The following is a 20722-nucleotide window of genomic DNA, read 5'->3' as shown; positions in this document are numbered from 1 at the left end:
GCCACAGAATCTAAGAATGTTCCCAGGCACCTTTTGCTGTCTGGTATAGATGTTACCATTAACATCCCATGCTGGAGAGAACTCACAGCTAGGGTGGCAAATTAAGTCCTTAGTGTCAGTCACAAACCTTTATTGACCTTGAACTCTCAACTGAGAAAGGCAGACATAAATGTAAACATCAGGTTGACAGTGCAGAGCAATTTAATACCCAGCCTTTCTGCAGCAAAATCAGACATGTTTTCTAAGTCTCGTAGTGAGGCCAACACTAATCAGAACAAGACTCAATGGGTAACTTTGGAATATATAAAACCCATTTAGTGTCACTTTCTGCTTACTTAAGAAGACTGGAGAATTCCTCAAAATGCAATGTGCTCACCATACAGTGCTTTAAAATTTCCATATGGCTTATACTAGGCAAACCTGATAATCAGAAAATCCCACAAGTATTGCCCAGGATAAAATCCTAATGAGAAGCCAAACCTCAGCCATGAGCTGTGGGCAAAGGACAGATTAGCAGCTCTCCCAGAGTATCATAGAATCAACCAGGTTGGAAGAGACCTCCAAGATCATCCAGTCCAACCTAGCACCCAGCCCTATCCAATCAACTAGACCATGGCACTAAGTGCCTCATCCAGTCTTTTCTTGAAGACCCCCAGGGACGGTGACTCCACCACCTGTGTGGGCAGCCCATTCCAATGGCAAATCACTATCTCTGGGAAGAACTTCCTCCTAACATCCAGCATAGACCTTCCCTGGCACAACTTGAGACTGTGACCTCATGTTCTATTGCTGGTTGCCTGGGAGAAGAGACCACCCCCCACTTGGCTACAATCTCCTTTCAGGTAGTTGTAGACAGCAATGAGGTCACTCCTCAGCCTCCTCTTGAATTGAGGAGCCCAGAACTGGACACAGCACTCAAGGTGTGGCTTGAGCAGTGTTGAGTACAGGGGCAGAATAACCTCCCTTGTCCTATGGCCACACTGTTCCTGATGCAGGTCAGGATGCCATTGGCAGGATTTCCTGTTCCTCTCAGCATGCCTACCTACAACACTAAGGGTATTGATAAAAAGGTTACCTGTGCCTCTGATCCCTCAACTACTTTTCCCAATGCCTTGAAGGCCCTTTTGATTGCTTTTAGACCTCTGGTATGGACCTCTTCATTTCCTGCCTGTATAACCAACAGGGGATAGTAATCAGAGTGCTGCACTACAGCGGGCAGCCTTCTGGTAACATCCCTGACCTGGGCCCCAGGGAGGCAGCAGGCTTTCCTGTGGGAGGGATCTGGCCCTCTGTTCCTTTCAGAAGGGAATCACCAGTAATAATTACCCTCTTCCTTTTCTTTTGGGTACACGTTTTGATACAAGGGGGCTACTGATTTACTTTAGTCAACCCCTCAGATGGTGTTACTTTTGCCACCAAAACCACCTCACCCTCAACCTGTAGTTGAGGTTGCAAGGGCAACTGAGGGGTTGAGTGGGGCTGGAAGGGGTTTCCTTTGCCCCTTCTGACATGCACCTGTGTCCATTTCCCTTTGGTTGTCCATTATACCTGTCTGCAGCCTCTTGTTTGTTGGCAAGATTATTTGTTTTACATATTTTTTTCAGAAACATTACAACATAGAAATACTCCACATTTAGGAACCTCTCCAATCACTGACAATCACCACTTCCATTGATTTGAGCCTTATCTACCCTAACATTAGGATAACTCTGCCTCATGTAATATGGCCATGAGGAGGACTGTTGTTTTGCCTGTATTTCAAGCAGATATGAAATTGCTCTGCTTGTGCCACCTTATTTTGGCACAGAGTCAAAATGTACTCCACCATCTGGGAGTACAGCAGAGTGAGACTGTGTTTGTATGAATCAGGTAAGTGCAGTATTATGTATCTGCATAAGAATGTTTTTTTTAAGACAGCTTAATCCAGCACAAGTTGCTAGCATGCTCACCCCCACCTGCTCTGGAAAGCAGATTTTTACAATCCTGCCTCTGCCAATTACTCTTTGCTTGTTTGTTGGCTAAAAGACACTGGGCCACTTTGTCTCTGACAGTGAGCCTTATGGTGGGGGAAGGCAGGAAGACACAGCCTCCACAAGGCAAGACAGTTAGGATTTCTGTGGGACTCTGACTGCAACTAATATAGTCTGACAGGAGCACTGTAGCTCCAGGGAGGAAACTAGTAGAGGTCTTCAAGTTCAAAAGTAGGAGAATTGCATCTTCTCTATAAACAACTGCATTTTTATTTTCACAGCACAACACATTTCATCTATGTGCACTTGGTGGGTGTGTTAGTGTATTTCAATTCACCCACATACCAAGCTGAACAGAAATAGCACACAAGTAAAAGAACATACAGTACTTACATTTCTACTCACAATATATGAGGTAACTGAAATCATCACTCTAAAAGCAGATTTAAGGAATGCAACAAAAGGCCCAACAATAAATATCAATTGAAATAGCCCTGTGCTGGCAGAGGAATAGACTACATGACCAAACAGAGCTTTTCCATCTCCAGCCTGCAAGGACAATAGGTCTTGCACTTTCTTTTTATGCTTGTTGGCAAAAGTACACATCTTGAAAACCTTCAGAGCTTTTAACCTGCAATGTTCATGGCTTTGCTCCACAAGGGATGGAGTCTTATATATCAGTAACAGATATAGCTCTATCAACAGGCAAACCAAAACATAATGGTTGCAAAGTTGCCATAAAAATACTTCTAATGAAGGAAGAAATCTTAATATTTCAAGTACAATTATAATCCAGCTCACTAAATGACAAAATTACAGGTAATCACCAGGGAAAATACAGTTTTGTCTCAATTCCAAACAACACGTGACTATAGTTTTAATATTTATATATGTAAATGAGAAATACAATTTAAAGTAGCAAATTTAATTTAAAAGACCTCTGCCATCAACAAGACTTCCTTTTAAAAATAGACAGCCAATTCTGTTCACTTATTACAAAAGACAACTGCAGAGTATCACACCATAGCAGTGGTCTTCAAAGTAGGGTGCACGCACCACAGGGGTTATGTGAGGCAATCCACTGGGGTGCAGGAGGAAAATACCAGAACTGTAACAGTACAGAGAAAATGGACTGAGCACCCTCCCTGTCATGGAAGGCCAATAAGCATAAAATATGTCCTGGCTTGCCCCACCCTTCTGCTGATGGCAGAAGGAAGAGTGGGAGGAAAAAGAAGGCTTGGGCCATTATGTCCTCTCCCAAAGTGATAAACAGGTACCCAGAGGTGTTTAGGTACTTGCTGGTGTCTTGCCCAAATAAGGGTAAGCAAGCCCTGGTTTCACCTAATATGGTCAGTTTTGCAAATGCCATTCTGGTTGGTGAATCTCAGTGGACAAAGGAGTCATTAGGACAAACAATATATATTGAGTATTGAGCTAAGCTGCAAGCAGTGTTGCTGCCTCCATCTCAGACAACATGCTTCTGCCTCACTGCTCTCAGTTTGGATGTGTTCTGCTTTGCCTCGCACTTCAGACCAGCTTAGTCCTGATGTTTTGGGACTGAACTGCCTGGAAACTTAAGTGCCTCAAATTTACCAGGAGAAGGCATTAAGTGCCTCACAACATGATGAGAAGTGCCACCAACACTGTGCTCTTTGCACATGTGCACATCCTGCCTGTGCCTTTGCAAAGCTTTGTGCCAACTCTGGAGTCTAAGAGGAACCAGGATCAGGTCAGAGATCATCCACCTCTTTCCCAGCACCCTGTTTGAGCCTGGGAAGGTCTTGAAGCCTTTCAACAGCTATCAAGATGCCAAGTAGTTCTAACACTGCTGCAAGGGAGCCAGGGACTATCTCAAAGTTCCTACTCCACCACCATGAGTAGAATAGACTTTCTCCAGGGCTCCAGGCTGCCTTTTATTTTTAAGTGGGGAAAAGCTGTTTAGCGGCTAAACCTTTTCCAATTTTCTGATGTTCCTAAATTACTGAATTGCCAATAAGCATCCTTGTGAAGATTCTCCTGACTGAATTAGAACCCATATTTAGCTAGTTTGCATATACTTTGTGGGCAGGGCTTTTTGGAAATAACTACATATTTTATAATTCCTGCCTCATTAATTGCCACAACTAAACCATTCCCTCAGCATCATCTAACAAAACACAGGATGGGTGGCAGTACTGAAAGGTAGTAATATTCAATTAACAAATATTATTGTTTAGTTTAGTGCAGTGTATAATTATCCCTTCAAACTACATACACTAAGAACATCTGCAATTACACTGACTGAAATGAGGACAATAACTCAATGTTTCACGGCATACACCAGCCAAATCAAGCATCAGCAAGTGGTTAGCCAAAGATTCACCCAACAGCACATTCAACCAATTTCACACACAGTATCACAGTATCACCAAGGTTGGAAGAGACCTCACAGATCATCAAGTCCAACCCTTTACCACAGAGCTCAAGGCTACACCATGGCACCAAGTGCCACGTCCAATCCTGCCTTGAACAGCTCCAGGGACGGTGACTCCACCACCTCCCCGGGCAGCCCATTCCAGTGTCCAATGACTCTCTCAGTGAAGAACTTTCTCCTCACCTTGAACCTAAATTTCTCCTGGCGCAGCCTGAGGCTGTGTCCTCTTGTTCTGGCGCTGGCCACCTGAGAGAAGAGAGCAACCTCCTCCTGGCCACAACCACCCCTCAGGTAGTTGTAGACAGCAATAAGGTCTCCCCTGAGCCTCCTCTTCTCCAGGCTAAACAATCCCAGCTCCCTCAGCCTCTCCTCGTAGGGCTGTGCTCAAGGCCTCTCCCCAGCCTCGTCGCCCTTCTCTGGACATGCTCAAGCATCTCAATGTCCCTCCTAAACTGGGGGGCCCAGAACTGAACACAGTACTCAAGGTGTGGTCTAACCAGTGCAGAGTACAGGGGAAGAATGACTTCCCTGCTCCTGCTGACCACACCATTCCTGATGCAGGCCAGGATGCCACTGGCTCTCTTGGCCACCTGGGCACACTGCTGGCTCATGTTCAGAGTTTGAATTGGTTAATACAAGAACAGGGGCACAGCAGCAGATAGCTCCCGGCATGCAGAAGTAGAAAACCAAAAGCCAGCAGTGTACAAAATCACAAGTAACACAAACAAAAGCCTTGGATTCATAGGAAGATGCCATTTTCTCTTACTTATTTTCACTTTAGTAGTAGATGTACAGGTTGCTAGATACCACTTTAACTCAAAGGTAAAATCTTTGAGTCTAAGGTAACACTTTTCTTGTTATTGGTCTCATCTAAAGCCAACTGGAGAAAAAGCAATGAAAGCAAATTGTAATTCTCTCTCTTTTTTTTTTGTTTGTTGTCAAATAGAATAAATAATACCCCCACATCAGAATATCTCTACTGTTTAGGACTGCCCATTATTTTTTCACCATTCAAATTTACCTACACTATTACAACACTAAAGAAATATTTTCCAATGACTCTTAAAAGCCTCACCCAGTCTTCCTTAGATGAGAATTCTGTGATTCTTTCGTTAACTTTTAATTCTTCCCAGAGAGAGTGATTTGCCATTGGAATGGGCTGCCCAGGGAGGTGGTGGAGGCACCGTCCCTGGAGGTCTTCAAGAAAAGACTGGATGAGGCACTTAGTGCCATGGTCTAGTTGACTGGCTAGGGCTGGGGGATAGGTTGGACTGGATGATCTTGGAGGTCTCTTCCAACCTGGTTGATTCTATGATTCTATTAATTCCTCCAGGAAATTTAATTTCTATGTTTAGCACTGCTGTGCTATAGCTATCAGAAATGAAGCATCTGAGTGAAAGTGGTGCATGGTCACCATTCCCAGCTTTAGAAATTTAGTCATTGGAGACTAAATTGCAAGTCTGAACGAAGACTGCATTCTTGGCTACATCACTAAAACATAATGAAACAGTGCTGTCTAACACAGTTCCTGCTCTACACATGGTACACATTTCAGGCTCAATCTGTCTGCCCAAAAATAGGTTAAAAAAATTTAAGATGATCCACATGATATTCACAGGACTGGTAAGCACGGCATAGGACAAGGGGGAGAGCCATACCATTCTGTAGAGGCAGCTGGAGGCTAGGCATGGTATTTTAGCCCTTTGAAGATGGTACTACAATTGTTTGCTTTGGCAACTGTGTTCAGCACTTCCAGTTTTTAAACATGGTTAACAGATACAAGAGTATAGGGGGGAAAAAAAAAGAAAAAAGAAAAAAGGTAGCTGTGTGAAACATAGTTACTATTGGTTCAAATTTGCAGGTATATTCTTGAAGAACATTCATGTTCATTCTGTCAGTTTGACCTAATCTTGACACTTAGTTTTTCAAAGTTTTAGGTTTTATTTTCAGATGTCAACGTCAAGAAGTTCAAAGACTTAGAACCCCTCTTTATTCCTATGTTTTTTTTTACTGTAAGGTCAGTTAACACAATGTCACAAATCATACACTTGTCAACTTAGTTCTACATATCCTTTTTTGAGGGTTTCTTAAGAACTTGACATCTGGCTGATCACAAAGTGATGCACACTTCTGAATAAGCCATTGACCAGATTGAGCAACAGATCATGAGCAAAACATATCACAGTGCTTTCAGTTATGGTAGATTCTTTTTTTCCCCCATTTGATACTACACTCCATAAGTCAAGACATAAATGTACTATTTTTTTATCCATGATGAGTCTTGCAATCTACTAAAAAATCCTGCTTTCTTTTATGAGCAAGTAATTTAATTTTAAAATTAAGTATTTTTATGGCCTTCATGATTGGCTCACCTATGTACCTTTTGCACACATTAGGCTGAAAACATCCCATATGTTTCATCCAATAGTGAGGTAGGTTACTGAATTTCAAATTTTTTATACCTATTCAGAGAGCAGTGTCTTAAAAGGCAAACAGAATCCATCATTTAATTGCTGCAATGTTTTGTAGACAATTGTTACCAAAAATTGGTTAAAAATATCTTTCTTTAAATTGACCACATAATAAATGTGTATCACCAGAGTCTGAATTTGCTTTCAGAATTAATGTTAAGTGAAAAATCTTGTTTATAAATACAAGTAGTTAGAAATTTCTTGTGAGTCTGTATGGTTAAAAAAATGATCTCTTCATAAGAAAACCATTAAAATTTCAGTAACAGACTTCATGAGAAAATTATTGATCTTAAAAATCATTTTTTCCATATGATGATGATGACATTTCTGTACTACCTGTTAGCTTTTGAGGATTCCTCCCCAAAAGATACAGCTTTAGGGATCCTTTCTCTATTCAGTTCAACACCAGATAACGGTGCATGGCAGAAGTACATGACAAATGTGAACAAATCAAGAGTGAGTTAAATGTACAGCAAATAATAAATACACGGAAAAAAAGCCCACATTTTTTTACCAATAGTTAAAAAACATATTTGAGTAGTCCAGATTTTAATACCAGATGTTGTGCCACGTAGCACTGTTAAATATTAAACCAAATTGAAATAACTGTTGTTACTTAACAACTCGAAATTTTATTGCCATATTAATTTAAGAGCATTTGGAGTTCTACAGACAAATTTTAGTATCAATAGATTGTGTTTATCTGAAGGCAGAACTGAACTGAAAATGCTTCCAAATACGACAGCCAATGCAGAAGTTTTGTCTATCTAGACTGATTTAGGTTGTAAATCTACAACACTAGAACATGGTGCATACAAAACTGACACACTTCTAGAAAGACAAAATTACTTACCAGCTGCTCAGACTTTACACAGTAGAGCTGAATGGTCTTTGCCACGTTTTTCGCAACAGCTAAACTCAGGTCTGGATCAACAGCAGCCACATTTAGCTCACTAGAAGCAAAAATCAGGAACTTTAAATAACGACTAAACACTACTGTATTTAATTGATAAAGAATTAACTATGAGTAAGCAGTTAAGTGACATGTCAATTTATAGAAAGCAACACATACAACCAGGTCTTTCTAAGCACCGTAATTCAGTTTACAATTTAACAAGTAATTTGGGAATTTTATGTGCGGTGTTCCTATTCTAGTAAAATTGAGCAAAGCTGAGGAATGACACTTCAGTATGAAATCACTATTAGTAAGCCATTCAAAAATATTGACTGCAATTAACTACACTCAAGCTTTGGCAGCAGCCTTCAAATATTACAGGTGAATACACAGTCATTCAACTCTAGAATTACATGAGCTGCGCAGAAATACCCAGGGGATTCCTTAGCTTGACACAACTAATAAGCTGTATTTTAGGCAATTCTTTTAGTAACAGAGGCCCCAGTGGAATGACAGTGAATAAATGAAAGAAGTAAAAGACTTCTAAATCATTTCCAGCCTATTTTTCCTGGAGCCCCCCACAGATAGCCATCAGCTGGGGGTGCATTCACAGATGCTCTACTGAAAGCAGACAAGCACACGGACCATCATGCTCTTGGAGATGAGATTAACTTTGCCCCAGAACTGCAGAGACACTAGGCATAAAGAGTGACCTTCTCTGAGAACTCTGCATTCACCATTAGCCAAAGGTGACTATGGAAAACTCAGTAGAAATTTCATAATATTTATATATTTTTCCCTTCTCTTCAAGGAGAAAACTAAAAGCAATAACCACACTAAAAGGCATGTTCTGTGCATCTGCAACTCCCAGAAACGAGTACAGTGACAGTCTTCAATGTTACACAGTCACATACTGTGAATACTGTCCATCATTTACAGAAAATGTGATTCAGAATAGTCCTTACCAAATTTTTACGAGGGAAAATATAACCTTAGTAATTAAAGCATTTCATTTATCAAATTCTTCTTGGAATAATTATCTTCACCTCTTTTCTTGCTGTTTTACTCTTACAAAGCTCTTACATATTCTTACCAGGTATTATCACAACTGTAGCCAAGCAACTATCATCATCCCTTTGACACAGAGTAATTAAGATATTAGACATTTATAATACGTGCAAAGTTTCTCCTCCAGATGTTTTGCAAGCTGAAGCAATAAAACTGAAATTCAAATGTGAGTTATTCCAGAAAAAACAGATAAAATAAATAATAATTTTTAAGAAATAATGGGGCAAATATTCTACTGTACACAGGATTGGTGTGATCTCACCTTAAATATTGTGTGCAGTTCTGGGCTGCACAATTTAATGGTACAAGGGTCCTTCAGTGCATCCAGAAGGCAGCTACAAAGCTGGTGAAAGGGCTGGAAGGCATGCCCTATGAGAAACAGCTAAGGACTTTAGGCTCCTCTAGTTTTTGAGAAAAAGAGTCTGAAGGGCAACATCATTACTCTCTACAGCTTCTTGAGGAAGCAAAGTGGAGTGAGGCACTGAGCTCTTCTCCCTGGTATCCAGTGACAGGATACAGCACGGGAGGTTTAGACTGGACATTAGGAAGTACTTTATCAGGAGGGTGGTTAGATGATGCAATAGGCTTCCTAGAGAGGTGGCTTGATGCTCCAAGCTTGTCAGCATTTAAAAGGCATTTGGACAACATCCTTAATAACATGCTTTAACTTTTAGCCAGCCCTGAAACGGTCCGGTGGTTGGACTAGATGATCATTGTAGGTTTCTTCTAATTGATATATTCCACTCTGTTCTATTTTATTCTAAATCCTGACTTAATTCTTACACCAACCAGTTTATTATAACTGAAGAGTAATCAATCTTTTAGTGTTAAGAAGTGTCATTTCTCAAATTGCAGCTTGTAAGAACTATCACGCTAAAGATCACATTTGGAAAGGTATTATATGAGCATACCTGGATATAGTTTTAATGATGCTGTCAAGCTCATCAGAAGAAGGAGGATTCCGACCTCCAGGAGGGAAGACAAGGTTGATGGGATCAAAGAGTCGAGATAAAGATTTTGACAAATAGGCAGCTTCATATTGTTGCAGTGAATCTTTCAAGGCCTTTTCTGGACTGTGTGTATAAGACAAAATTACTGTATTTCAAACTGAAACACATTATAGCATTAACTCTTTCCAGACCAGCATTGAACCAAATTTTTCTTTCTGCTCTTTAAACATCTTAATTTGAAAATAATTCAGTAATGTTTAACACCTGGCTTTTTTTTACTTGAACCATGTAACTTGTCAGGAAGTCATTCTGCATAGCTCCTCACAGCTCTTAGCACTCTTTGCAAGGTGTATGTGAAATCCCTAATTGAAGATGCTCTTGAGATAAACAGTACTTAAACCATCTGCAAAATATCAGCAACATATCCAGAACTGCAGTGTAAAACCTTTTTTATATTCACATAATTAATTAGCAAATAACTTTGATACATTAAAAACCCAACTGTCTCCTGGAATACGTATGCATACAAAAAGCTTCAAATAGAAAGATTCTTCTTAAATTTTCCTTTAATAAACTTCAGTCTCTACTATTTCTGTTTCAGAAAATGATCAAGTAGTAGCTCGCTCAAACCGTTTATCTCACTGTCAGAAGTTTGGTGAACTTCTTACTTTGCCATCTCCCATGGCTCAGGAATCTAAGCCAATATGAATCTCACATAAAATACTAATTTCATTTTACATAAGTCTGGAATTCCTAATAAACTTGATAAGCCTGTTTCTTATACCTACCACTCAAATCATGTTTATTCCATAATGTATAAACATGAAAAAATATGAATCATAACAAACTCAGCATTTGTCACACTCCAATGACTGTGGTATCATTAAGAGAAAGTTACTGCTGTAATCAAGTTTTCATCATTCTGCCTTTTTTTCACCCAAGGAGACAGAAATATAGAACTAGTTTCAGTGGCAGGAAGTTCGTAAAAGTTAAGATACCCAACATGGTTAACTATAATACCTACCAAAACATCTGTGGCTCTAAACTAGCATTAAAACAAAAACTGCAGGAGGGGAAAAAAAAAAAAGAAGCCTTGAAATTTTTCTCACTTTGATAGTTTGAACAATGCTAAGTTCTTTAAAATATTCTGGATTTCTTTTGCAGGGTACAAAGCTTTACATTTTAGTGCCTTAAAGTTATAATACATACTCATAATCTTCAGTTTTTTGCATGAATAAATCTTGTGTATCTTCTTCCATATGTTGTAGGTCAGCAAAGAAATCAGTAGTTCCACTTGTATTCAAACTCCTCTGAATATTTTGACTATACTGTTGCAGGCGCTTCCATAAGTCATTATAAAGCCTCAGTAATTTAGGGTATTCTCCTTCAAAAGCTTGTTTCAAAAACATAGAGGCTGCAAGACAGTTAAGCAACATGCATTGCTAAGTTCAAATTAATTGTTTGTTTCATGTAAATGTATAATGTATTCCTGCATTTATATCAATATTGATTTACAATGCTATCCTATCTTTAATATAAATAATGTAATATTGATAATTAATTTTGAAGTGGCATGAACTACTACATTCAATGTGTTCAGTTCTGGGCCCCCCAGTTTAGGAGGGACATTGAGATGCTTGAGTGTGTCCAGAGAAGGGCGACGAGGCTGGGGAGAGGCCTTGAGCACAGCCCTACAAGGAGAGGCTGAGGGAGCTGGGATTGTTTAGCCTGGAGAAGAGGAGGCTCAGGGGTGACCTTATTGCTGTCTACAACTACCTGAGGGGTGGTTGTGGCCAGGAGGAGGTTGCTCTCTTCTCTCAGGTGGCCAGCACCAGAACGAGAGGACACAGCCTCAGGCTGTGCCAGGGGAGATTTAGGCTCGAGGTGAGGAAAAAGTTCTTCACTGAGAGAGTCATTGGACACTGGAATGGGCTGCCTGGGGAGGTGGTGGAGTCGCCATCCCTGGAGCTGTTCAAGGCAGGATTGTACGTGGTACTTGGTGCCATGGTGTAGCCTTGAGCTCTGTGGTAAAGGGTTGGACTTGATGATCTATGAGGTCTCTTCCAACCTTGATGATACTGTGATACTGTGAAATGCCATTAACAAGTATATGTATCTAAAGCATCATAATTGTGAAATGTCTGGTAACAAAACTTAATTATTACTATTATTATTAATTCAATTAAGGCCAAAGTATGAGTAGAACTCTCCAAATCTACAGATTTTAAAACAATATCTGGATGAGGAAAAATGTGAGGCTATGCAACTTTGGATATTTCCATTTAAAACAAAGAAAAATAACTTCTACAAGCCAAAGCCTTAAGAAACCTAATGAGGGAAGCATATGCTTTTTTTCTTTAAAAAAATACCTAAAATGAATTCCTGAATTTGTCCTATGAAGAATGACAAAGCCAGAAGAAAAATCAGCATTATTTTCAGCCCTGGAAGGCTTGTCACAAATAACAGGAAATGAAACAAATGTAAAACTGGTTTAGTAACGGATATTAATCTTGATCTAACATCACTTTACAGATTTCCCATTACATTAGGAGATTAACACCATTCCATTCATTCATGAGTTTTTCAGGTTCTAGACATCTGCCCCACTTCACCCAGCCTATTCTTTCAACTCAAATATATTCTGATTCTGAATACTGCACATTTATCATCAAACACAGAGTCATTTCATGTCACAAAGCTGTTTTTTGTGTCCCAAATCCACAAAACCAGATCATGACCTGTTACCAAATTCTACAAATTGCCACAAATTCCTATTTCTACATTATTGTTGGATATTTTTCAGTTTTTCTCTGACCACAATGTCTGTGACTGATGTCAGTGAATGCACTTAGAATTTATACAAAACAAATTAACATTCTCATATAGATGTGACACTCAAATGAAAAAACTGTCTTGCTGTAAGCATTGTTTCCCCAAAGTTCAGCTGTAGTGAAGTAAAAACATAATTCACAGTTCAAAAATCCAACTGCCCCCTCTAAACATTTACATAAGAAACAAGATTAAAAATTGTAAGTAACAAAATATTTCTGAAGAGCCATCAAAGTACTGCTGCTAAAATAGAAGGGTTCCCTTATTTCTGAAATGTTTATCCTATTAACTGATGTCACAATTTTACATTCTGAAGGCATTTTCAGTTTGAAAATAGGAGATTCCAGGTACATACACACTGCCCTGGAAGTTTAATGCATAAGGCAAACAGTGAAATTAATATATTTTAGCACAAGTTGAACACATTTTCATTTAAGATCATCTAGTTACTTAGCAACCACTGAACATGAATCAACCAGCCAGTTCCTCAAAATGATACTGTTGCTATAAAAACTGGCAGGACCAAATTTTGAATGGCCGCTGTAATAGCCAAGGCACAAAGATAAATGCAAATCTTATGCACTTTATCTGTATGTATCTAAATATTAACTTTATATCCTGTATACGAACATGAAATACGTATTTATGAAACCACCAAACTCACCTATGATCCAACTGCATGCTGCATTAGCATGTACTAGTAATAATATTGTCTTATGGTTATATGTAATTTTTGTTTAACATTCCTTGATTGTATATACTATTTGTGCCCTACATATGTGCAGAATCATAGAATCAACCAGGTTGGAAGAGACCTCCAAGATCATCCAGTCCAACCTAGCACCCAGCCCTATCCAATCAACTAGACCATGGCACTGAGTGCCTCATCTAGGCTTTTCTTGAACACCTCCAGGGACGGTGCCTCCACCACCTCCCTGGGCAGCCCATTCCAATGCCAATCACTCTCTCTGGCAAGAACTTCTTCCTAACATCCAGCCTATACTTCCCCCAGCACAACTTGAGACTGTGTCCCCTTGTTCTGTTGCTGGTTGCCTGAGAGAAGAGGCCACTCCCCACCTGGCTACAATGTCCCCTCAGGTAGTTGTAGACAGCAATGAGGTCACCCCTGAGCCTCCTCTTCTCTAGGCTAAACAACCCCAGCTCCCTCAGCCTCTCCTCATAGGGTTTGTGTTCCAGGCCTTTCACCAGCTTTAGTCAGAAGAGCAGTCATTTTTCTGTATTTAGACATTACTAAAGAAACTCAACTCCTATTTGTAAAGGTATCTAAAAAGGCTAAGATCAGATTTTTATAATCAATCAGTGTTTTACAAGAAAAGACTCTAAGCACTGCTCTTTATAATCAAATTGCTGGGTTTGAATTTAGCAAATCCATTTGAAAAGTACAATGCACTATTCCAAACACTTTTACCTCCACAGAGGCACAAAAAAAGGCATTTATTAATTTGATAATGACTACTTAATGAAGCAGAAAATATTTATTTCTGAAAATTCAACCGTATTTTAGGATGATCACCCTGTTTGGTCACAAAACCAAGTTTAAACTGACAGACCCCACACCAAGTCAACTACTGCTGTAGTTCCTAATAGAGGAGACAACAAGAAAAGGGCTTAGTGAAATGAAATACTTGAGATAACTACAGAACACATTACAGATTATTTATACTGAATACTTACAGTCTGTTGCTGTCTGAAACTGAGAGGAAAGTGTCTGAGTTACTGCAGTCCAAAATTTGTACAAAATATCAGACTGGCCATCCTGAGAGAAAAAGGTGAAAGAAACACAAGTTTTCAGACATGCTCTTTTCAAAGTACCTTAAACAACTCAAATGCTTCCAGTCAAAGGTGCTCTGCTATCACTAAGAATAAAACCTAAGAGAAATCTGAGCTTTTCTCAAGGTTAAAGCTAGAAAAATATATTAGAGAAAACAATGATAAAAGGTTCAATATTCTCTCAGAGTATTTTCCTTCAGGCTTGACAGAAACACTCCCAGTTCTCGAGGGACACGAGTGTTGAGCAAAGCCATGCACCATGGGAGCCATATAAAAAACTCTTTGCATTGCAGTGACCTTCTCGTTCCTTGGCAGTTCTTATGCTCACTGCACTGCAGACGGCAATTATTGTTAGTGCCATTGTAACACGCTTGCAAACATTGACCAGGGATCAAGACCAGTGTATGCTGGTCTGCTTCACACAGAACAGTTTCCTGTTTCTACAGACATAAAACACATGAAAATAAAGTGAATCTCAGCTAATTGTCCATCACCTTGCATCAACAGGGCTTGCTGTTAGAAGCAGAAACAAGGTAGCATACACTTTCAAAAAAGACATAAAGGAAGCATCAGGCTGTCTCTTTTCTCCCCTCAACTGCACTTCCACTCAAATATTAAAGCACAATTTTGTTTTCTTTTTCCTTTCTTCTTGTCTGTGTGTTTGAGGGAGAACAAACTACATGAGATGATGACGATGGGTATCTTGCCCTGCTCACTAGTTAGATTCATGGAAGGCTACCCAGTATTTTCATGGCAAGAAAAAGCTCACTCTGGACCAAGGAGTTAATTCCTCATTGCATGGTATACATGTAATGTATAGACTTTACTGTGCAAATTAATCAGTTTAACCAAATCACTACAGTAACGGTGATCAGCAAAAAGTGCTCAGAACAAAAGAGTGGGATGGCCAGTAGTGATGAAAACTGTCAGCAATTCTGAGGATCTCATGCTGGCATTTGGCTGTTTTGATCCAGACTCACTCTGAAACTTCCATGGCTTTAAATCAGCTGAAAATGGATTTAAAACAAAGGGTTCGAAATCACTGTCAGGGATGCATCTACTCAGCTTTCTTTTTGGCACTGCCAGTGACTTCCCTATGAGAAAAAATTAAAAGCCACAAAAGCCAACCAAAGAACCCTAGTTCCTGTTAACAACACAGGCCCTTTCAAAGTGTCTTTCAGCAGCCGAACTGAACTGAACTGCCCAGCACCACAGAGGTGCAGATCATATATCAAATATGGAAGCCCAGCTATTCCAAACTGAGTTACTATCTAAGATGATAAAGGAAGAAAGAATACACCTTATTCACTTGCATTGGCAACAACATGCAAAGCAATGAATGTGTTTACAATGTCATCCATTAACAGGTACCACTGTATGCCACTTGAAGATTTGGTCACTGAAAGGCTGCAAGGTCAAACTCAAATTTCAGTTTCCGAACTAACATCTTAAAGACTTGATAAAAAGCCTGAAAATCAAAGGTATCTGAAAAATACTTTTGAAGACCATCAGATAGAATGATTTCACAAATTCTGAGATTAGGTGAGGAATAAATCTAAGCCTACCCCTTTTCTCCAAAGACATTCAAAAGAAAGATAAAGTTTATGAGTCATGTTAGGAATTGATAGAGAACATCTTTTATGCTCTTGGATACACGCATGAGAATTAACATAGAATACAAAAATAAAAGAGAATGACAAAATCTCTTTTTTGATTGCTCAAGGACACCGATTGATTTAGAAACTGAAGTAACTTATATTTTATATAAAATGGCACATGATTTACCTAAATGGGCAAAGTAAAATTATAATACCTGACAATGATTCAGAACATATACTGCATAAAATATCTTCGGGGTTTTTTTGTAAAATTACTTATTGCTATAGCATAACTGTGAAATCAGTCCTTCATTTCTCAGTTCCACGTTTAAACAGGAAAAGTACTATAAAACAGATGCCCTTTCACATCAACTACAGAGTAAATTAATCACCTTTCCTATTCTCTATCCCAGTGTGGAACAATGTCTGCTTATTCAGCATAGTAATTCAATTCAATCTGTAAATAATCTAATGGAGGTGGAAAAATGCAGAGCGCATCCAAACAACTTTTTTTTTCATTACTGTAATCACCATCTACACCTCTTTCAGTCTCAGCAAAAACTGCAGTTATTAAAGGGTCTTGAAAAGAAAATGTGCATGTAGTCCCTACACATTATCTATCTTGTCACATTTAACACAGTAACCAACAACAGTAAACATACATGTGATGATGTTTAATGTTTGTGAAAATATATAACTTCTCTATGTACCCATAAATGTAACACACAGTCAGACACATGCACATATGTACTCATGCAAACATTTAGATAGTACCCACAGCTGTATCACTTCAGCATCTGCCCATTAGCTTGTGTATTCTTACTTGGGCAAATGGTGTTCATTAACTGTGTCAGAATTTTGTAGTGAAATATGCCCTCACATCTTTGCTAACCAACAGTATTATGTATGGGGAGAAACAGAGGGGAAAAGCTACATGGAAAATCCAAGTAACTTTTCATACTAACTGACTACTCAGTCAGAAGTATTTAGGAGAAAACCAGATGATTAATGCCTGGTTTTGGACCAAGCAGAAACACTCTACACAGTCATTACCAGTTGCCTCTACAGTGTAAGATACGATATTTCACTTTGCCCAGTGTTGAAATGCAGTCACTTTAGAGGTGAAATATAGCTGCTGATTTAATAGCACACAAAAAAGAATCTGTGGCAAGAAATAGAGAATACTGTTGCCTACGCATACATCAGGGGGTATTTAAGTGGGTGGACTGTAACTACCAAAATTGGAATACAGCAAGTGTTAGGTACTCCTGCGGGAGTAAAAAATGCCATATGCAACTGCAAGCATCCAGAAATTATTTGTTTAAACCTGTAATTTCTTTGCTTACACAGTAACTCAACATATTGTTTTTTAAATAGTTTAAAGTATCTCACTACCTATTTTTAATAATGTATTCTAGTCAAGGTTAGATCTGTGCCTGTAGCTCACTTGAAAAATATAATTTGCAATTCCATTTGACATTAATGAATATTAGAAGATGACACAAAATGGGTAGCAAAAGCAGTGGTTTTCACCAGTTTAGCAGCAAATCAAAGGAACATTCCTCTCCTTGTACTGGACTGCTTGTCTGAAAGGTACACAGCAAATCTACTGGCTCATCTTACTGCAATTGGAAGTCTATAAGCCTTCCCCTATGCTTCATATAGCATTGTGAGCAACATCCCACAGCACCAGAAAGTAACCGCTCTATCTGGGCCCTTCACTTTGAGAAAATGTCATCTAGTTAAAACTGCATTCTTGTCATCTTCCCATCTGTAGAGTCTAATTTGGTCTCCCTCTAGACTTAAACCAAATAACCTCACTGGTACACAATGTATGGGAGCATTGAGTGATCCAGTGTGCAGAAGGGATCCTTTTTGGTGCAAATCTATCTTGTGTCTATACTTCTTGTCTTGCAGAATATGATGAAGTGTGCTAGAAAACTAACTTCTACTATTTGAGGAAGACACAACTTCATCATTAGCTTAAAAAGAACAATTCCTGCAATTAAATAGCTTTTTACAGCATATAATCATATTTTTGTAACAGAACCCACAAAGATGTACTAATATTTTTATCAATTAATATTCTGAGACTTTAAATTGGGAATTTTCCATCTCTCTTGCTTCTGAAAATGGAAAAAAAAAATAGAAGATGTTAAAGTACTTACACCCCCTCCAAAATAAAAATGCTTGCTTTGAAATCTAGTCACAAGCAGATTAACATCTTGTGATACAATCCCTTGTAGCAGGAGCAGCTGACAAGATGAGTAATGAACTGCATCCGATTATCTTTTCAGCTCTGTGTGCAATCATTTTACAACAGCTTCCTATTCTATAACCAACAACACTGGAAAAAAGGTCACCATTCTGTCATATTTCCCCCCATCAGTGTAGGTATTTAGTAACACAGAGAACACATAAACCTTTTGTAGTTAAGAGACCTGGTATCGTTACCTAGAGCAAAACTGTTTCACATGCATGTGGATATACAGAAATCCTACATAAAAATCCATATATAATTTAAAGTCTCTCAGAAGGAAATTATTGCACTTAAGCATGTAATTCCTCATTTCACGCAGTATGTTCTTTCTTCAGCTGAAGAACTTTTAACTGTGTTTTATGGTATAGAACACTGAGCAGGCAAAGACACGTATTTTCCCCACCTCGGAATACAACTGAATTAAATTATGAATATCAGTTGCAAGCAACTGTAGGACTATAATGGTAAGATTTTTATTTTTTAGTAAAAATCTGTGAAAATTCTCATCAATCTAAATTACACTTACATAAACTAATAACCTACCAATACAAAGCTGAAATTAAAAATACTGTTGCTACTGTTGCTGTGCTCAGTGACCCCTTCATTCCCCAGAACTGATACAGCCAAGCAAGCACTGCAGCATTTTAGTAGCCACTATGAAACTCCTCAGGCAGCACAAGACAGCTTAGATCTGTCTTCCTCTTGTCAATTCTTTGCTTTCAGGTATGAACTGGACAACTGCAGTAGCATAACTAGGACAACCTTCAGCTGTTGTTCTGACCACCTGGACAGCTGGCCAGAACCAGGGCAACAGAAAGATGCTTTTGAAAGATACTTGAACTAGCTACTTTTGAAAATTTTATTCCTAGGGAATGCATGTGTGTAGAGCAAACCAGAAAGAGACAGCAATCAGATGCCAGTCTGGTTCATCCACCATAACTTCACCCTTTTTCATACAATTTAGACTTGGTACTCAGTCACACATGCTAGTCACATAGGAATTACTTGGTCATGGAAACCGCACACATAAATCAGACAAAATGTGTCCATCAGACTAACTGAGACACAGCAATGAGTCTTCTCAACAGCAGGGTCTGCTTTAGTGTGTACGTAAGCTGGACAAAGATCAGCAGTGTAAGCCTAATTCAGCAAAGTTTACCCTTATTAGAATATTAGATGCAGGCAGTCTGTTCTGCTTCTTTGAAGTACTTTATTTGTGTGAAATTAAGAACATGCTTAAGTGCTTTGCTGAACCAGGGCCATACTCAACAACTGTCACAAAGATGTGCTCACCTTCTGAAACGAGCTTCAATCATTACTCTAAAGCTGCTATTAGCAATACGCTGCACAAACAGTAACTGTGCTGGTTTAGGGCCATGAGCTACCCAAGGACAGAAATTGTATTTACTCCTTTTGGGAAGTAAAAATAAAAAGGCTGCACACCAATTGGAGGTTTAAAGGGAGATTGTACTTAGAAGTACGTACGTATGGAAGGCATTCAGGTAGAATGAACATGTCCACAAACTAGGCCAAGCTGACCAGATCAAAACCTTCTAGAATCTTCCACCCCATCCAACCTCAGCAGGCTTGAGAGTAGAATCATACAATCATAGAATCAACCAGGTTGGAAGAGACCTCCAAGATCATCCAGTCCAACCTAGCACCCAGCCCTATCCAGTCAACTAGATCATGGCACTAAGTGCCTCATCCAGGCTTTTCTTGAAGACCCCCAGGGACGGTGCCTCCACCACCTCCCTGGGCAGCCCATTCCAATGCCAATCACTCTCTCTGGGAAGAACTTCTTCCTAACATCCAGCCTAGACCTACCCTGGCACAACTTGAGACTGTGTCCCCTTGTTCTATTGCTGGTTGCCTGGGAGAAGAGGCCTCCCCCCACCTGGCTACAATGTCCCTTCAGGTAGTTGTAGACAGTAATAAGGTCCCCCCTGAGCCTCCTCTTCTCCAGGCTAAACAGGCCCAGCTCCCTCAACCTCTCCTCATAGGATTTGTGCTCCAGGCCCCTCACCAGCTTTGTTGCCCTTCTCTGGACATGTTCCAGCACCTCAACATCTTTCTTGAATGGAGGAGTCCAGAACTGGACACAGCACTCAAGGTGTGGCCTGACCACTGCTGAGTACAGGGGAAGAATAACCTCCCTTGTCCTACTGGCCACACTGTTCCTGATGCAGGCCAGGATGCCATTGGCTCTCTTGGCCACCTGGGCACACTGCTGCCTCATCTTCAGCTTACTATCTATCAGTGCCCCCAGGTCCCTTTCCTCCTGGCTGCTCTCCAGCCACTCAGTCCCCAGCCTGTAGCACTGCTTGGGGTTGTTGTGGCCAAAGTGCAGAACCCTGCACTTGGCCTTGTTAAATCTCATCCCATTGGCCTCTGCCCACCCATCCAACCTGTCCAGGTCCCTCTGCAGGGCTCTCCTACCTTCCAACAGATCAAAGGCCAAAGCTTCCTTCCCCATT

The 20722-nt window shown here is 39.7% G+C and overlaps 1 protein-coding gene across 1 annotated transcript in view; it reads right to left on the bottom strand.

Annotated features, from left to right (window-relative positions):
- The window catches only part of COG5 (component of oligomeric golgi complex 5), a 205206-nt gene that overhangs the window by 45905 nt on the left and 138579 nt on the right, over positions 1-20722 (bottom strand). The window contains exons 11-14 of the mRNA XM_064142495.1: positions 14292-14373; positions 10977-11181; positions 9729-9890; positions 7708-7807 (exon numbers count right to left, since the gene is read on the bottom strand). Coding sequence (XP_063998565.1) covers positions 7708-7807; positions 9729-9890; positions 10977-11181; positions 14292-14373 — 549 coding nt within the window. The remainder of the gene's footprint in view (positions 1-7707; positions 7808-9728; positions 9891-10976; positions 11182-14291; positions 14374-20722) is intronic.

The sequence above is a fragment of the Pogoniulus pusillus genome, chromosome 4, assembly GCF_015220805.1.
Source record: "Pogoniulus pusillus isolate bPogPus1 chromosome 4, bPogPus1.pri, whole genome shotgun sequence".
NCBI classification, from domain to species: Eukaryota; Metazoa; Chordata; class Aves; order Piciformes; family Lybiidae; genus Pogoniulus; species Pogoniulus pusillus.
The sequence above is the reverse complement of the archived record's forward strand: the minus strand, read 5'-3'. Positions and strand labels throughout refer to the sequence as shown.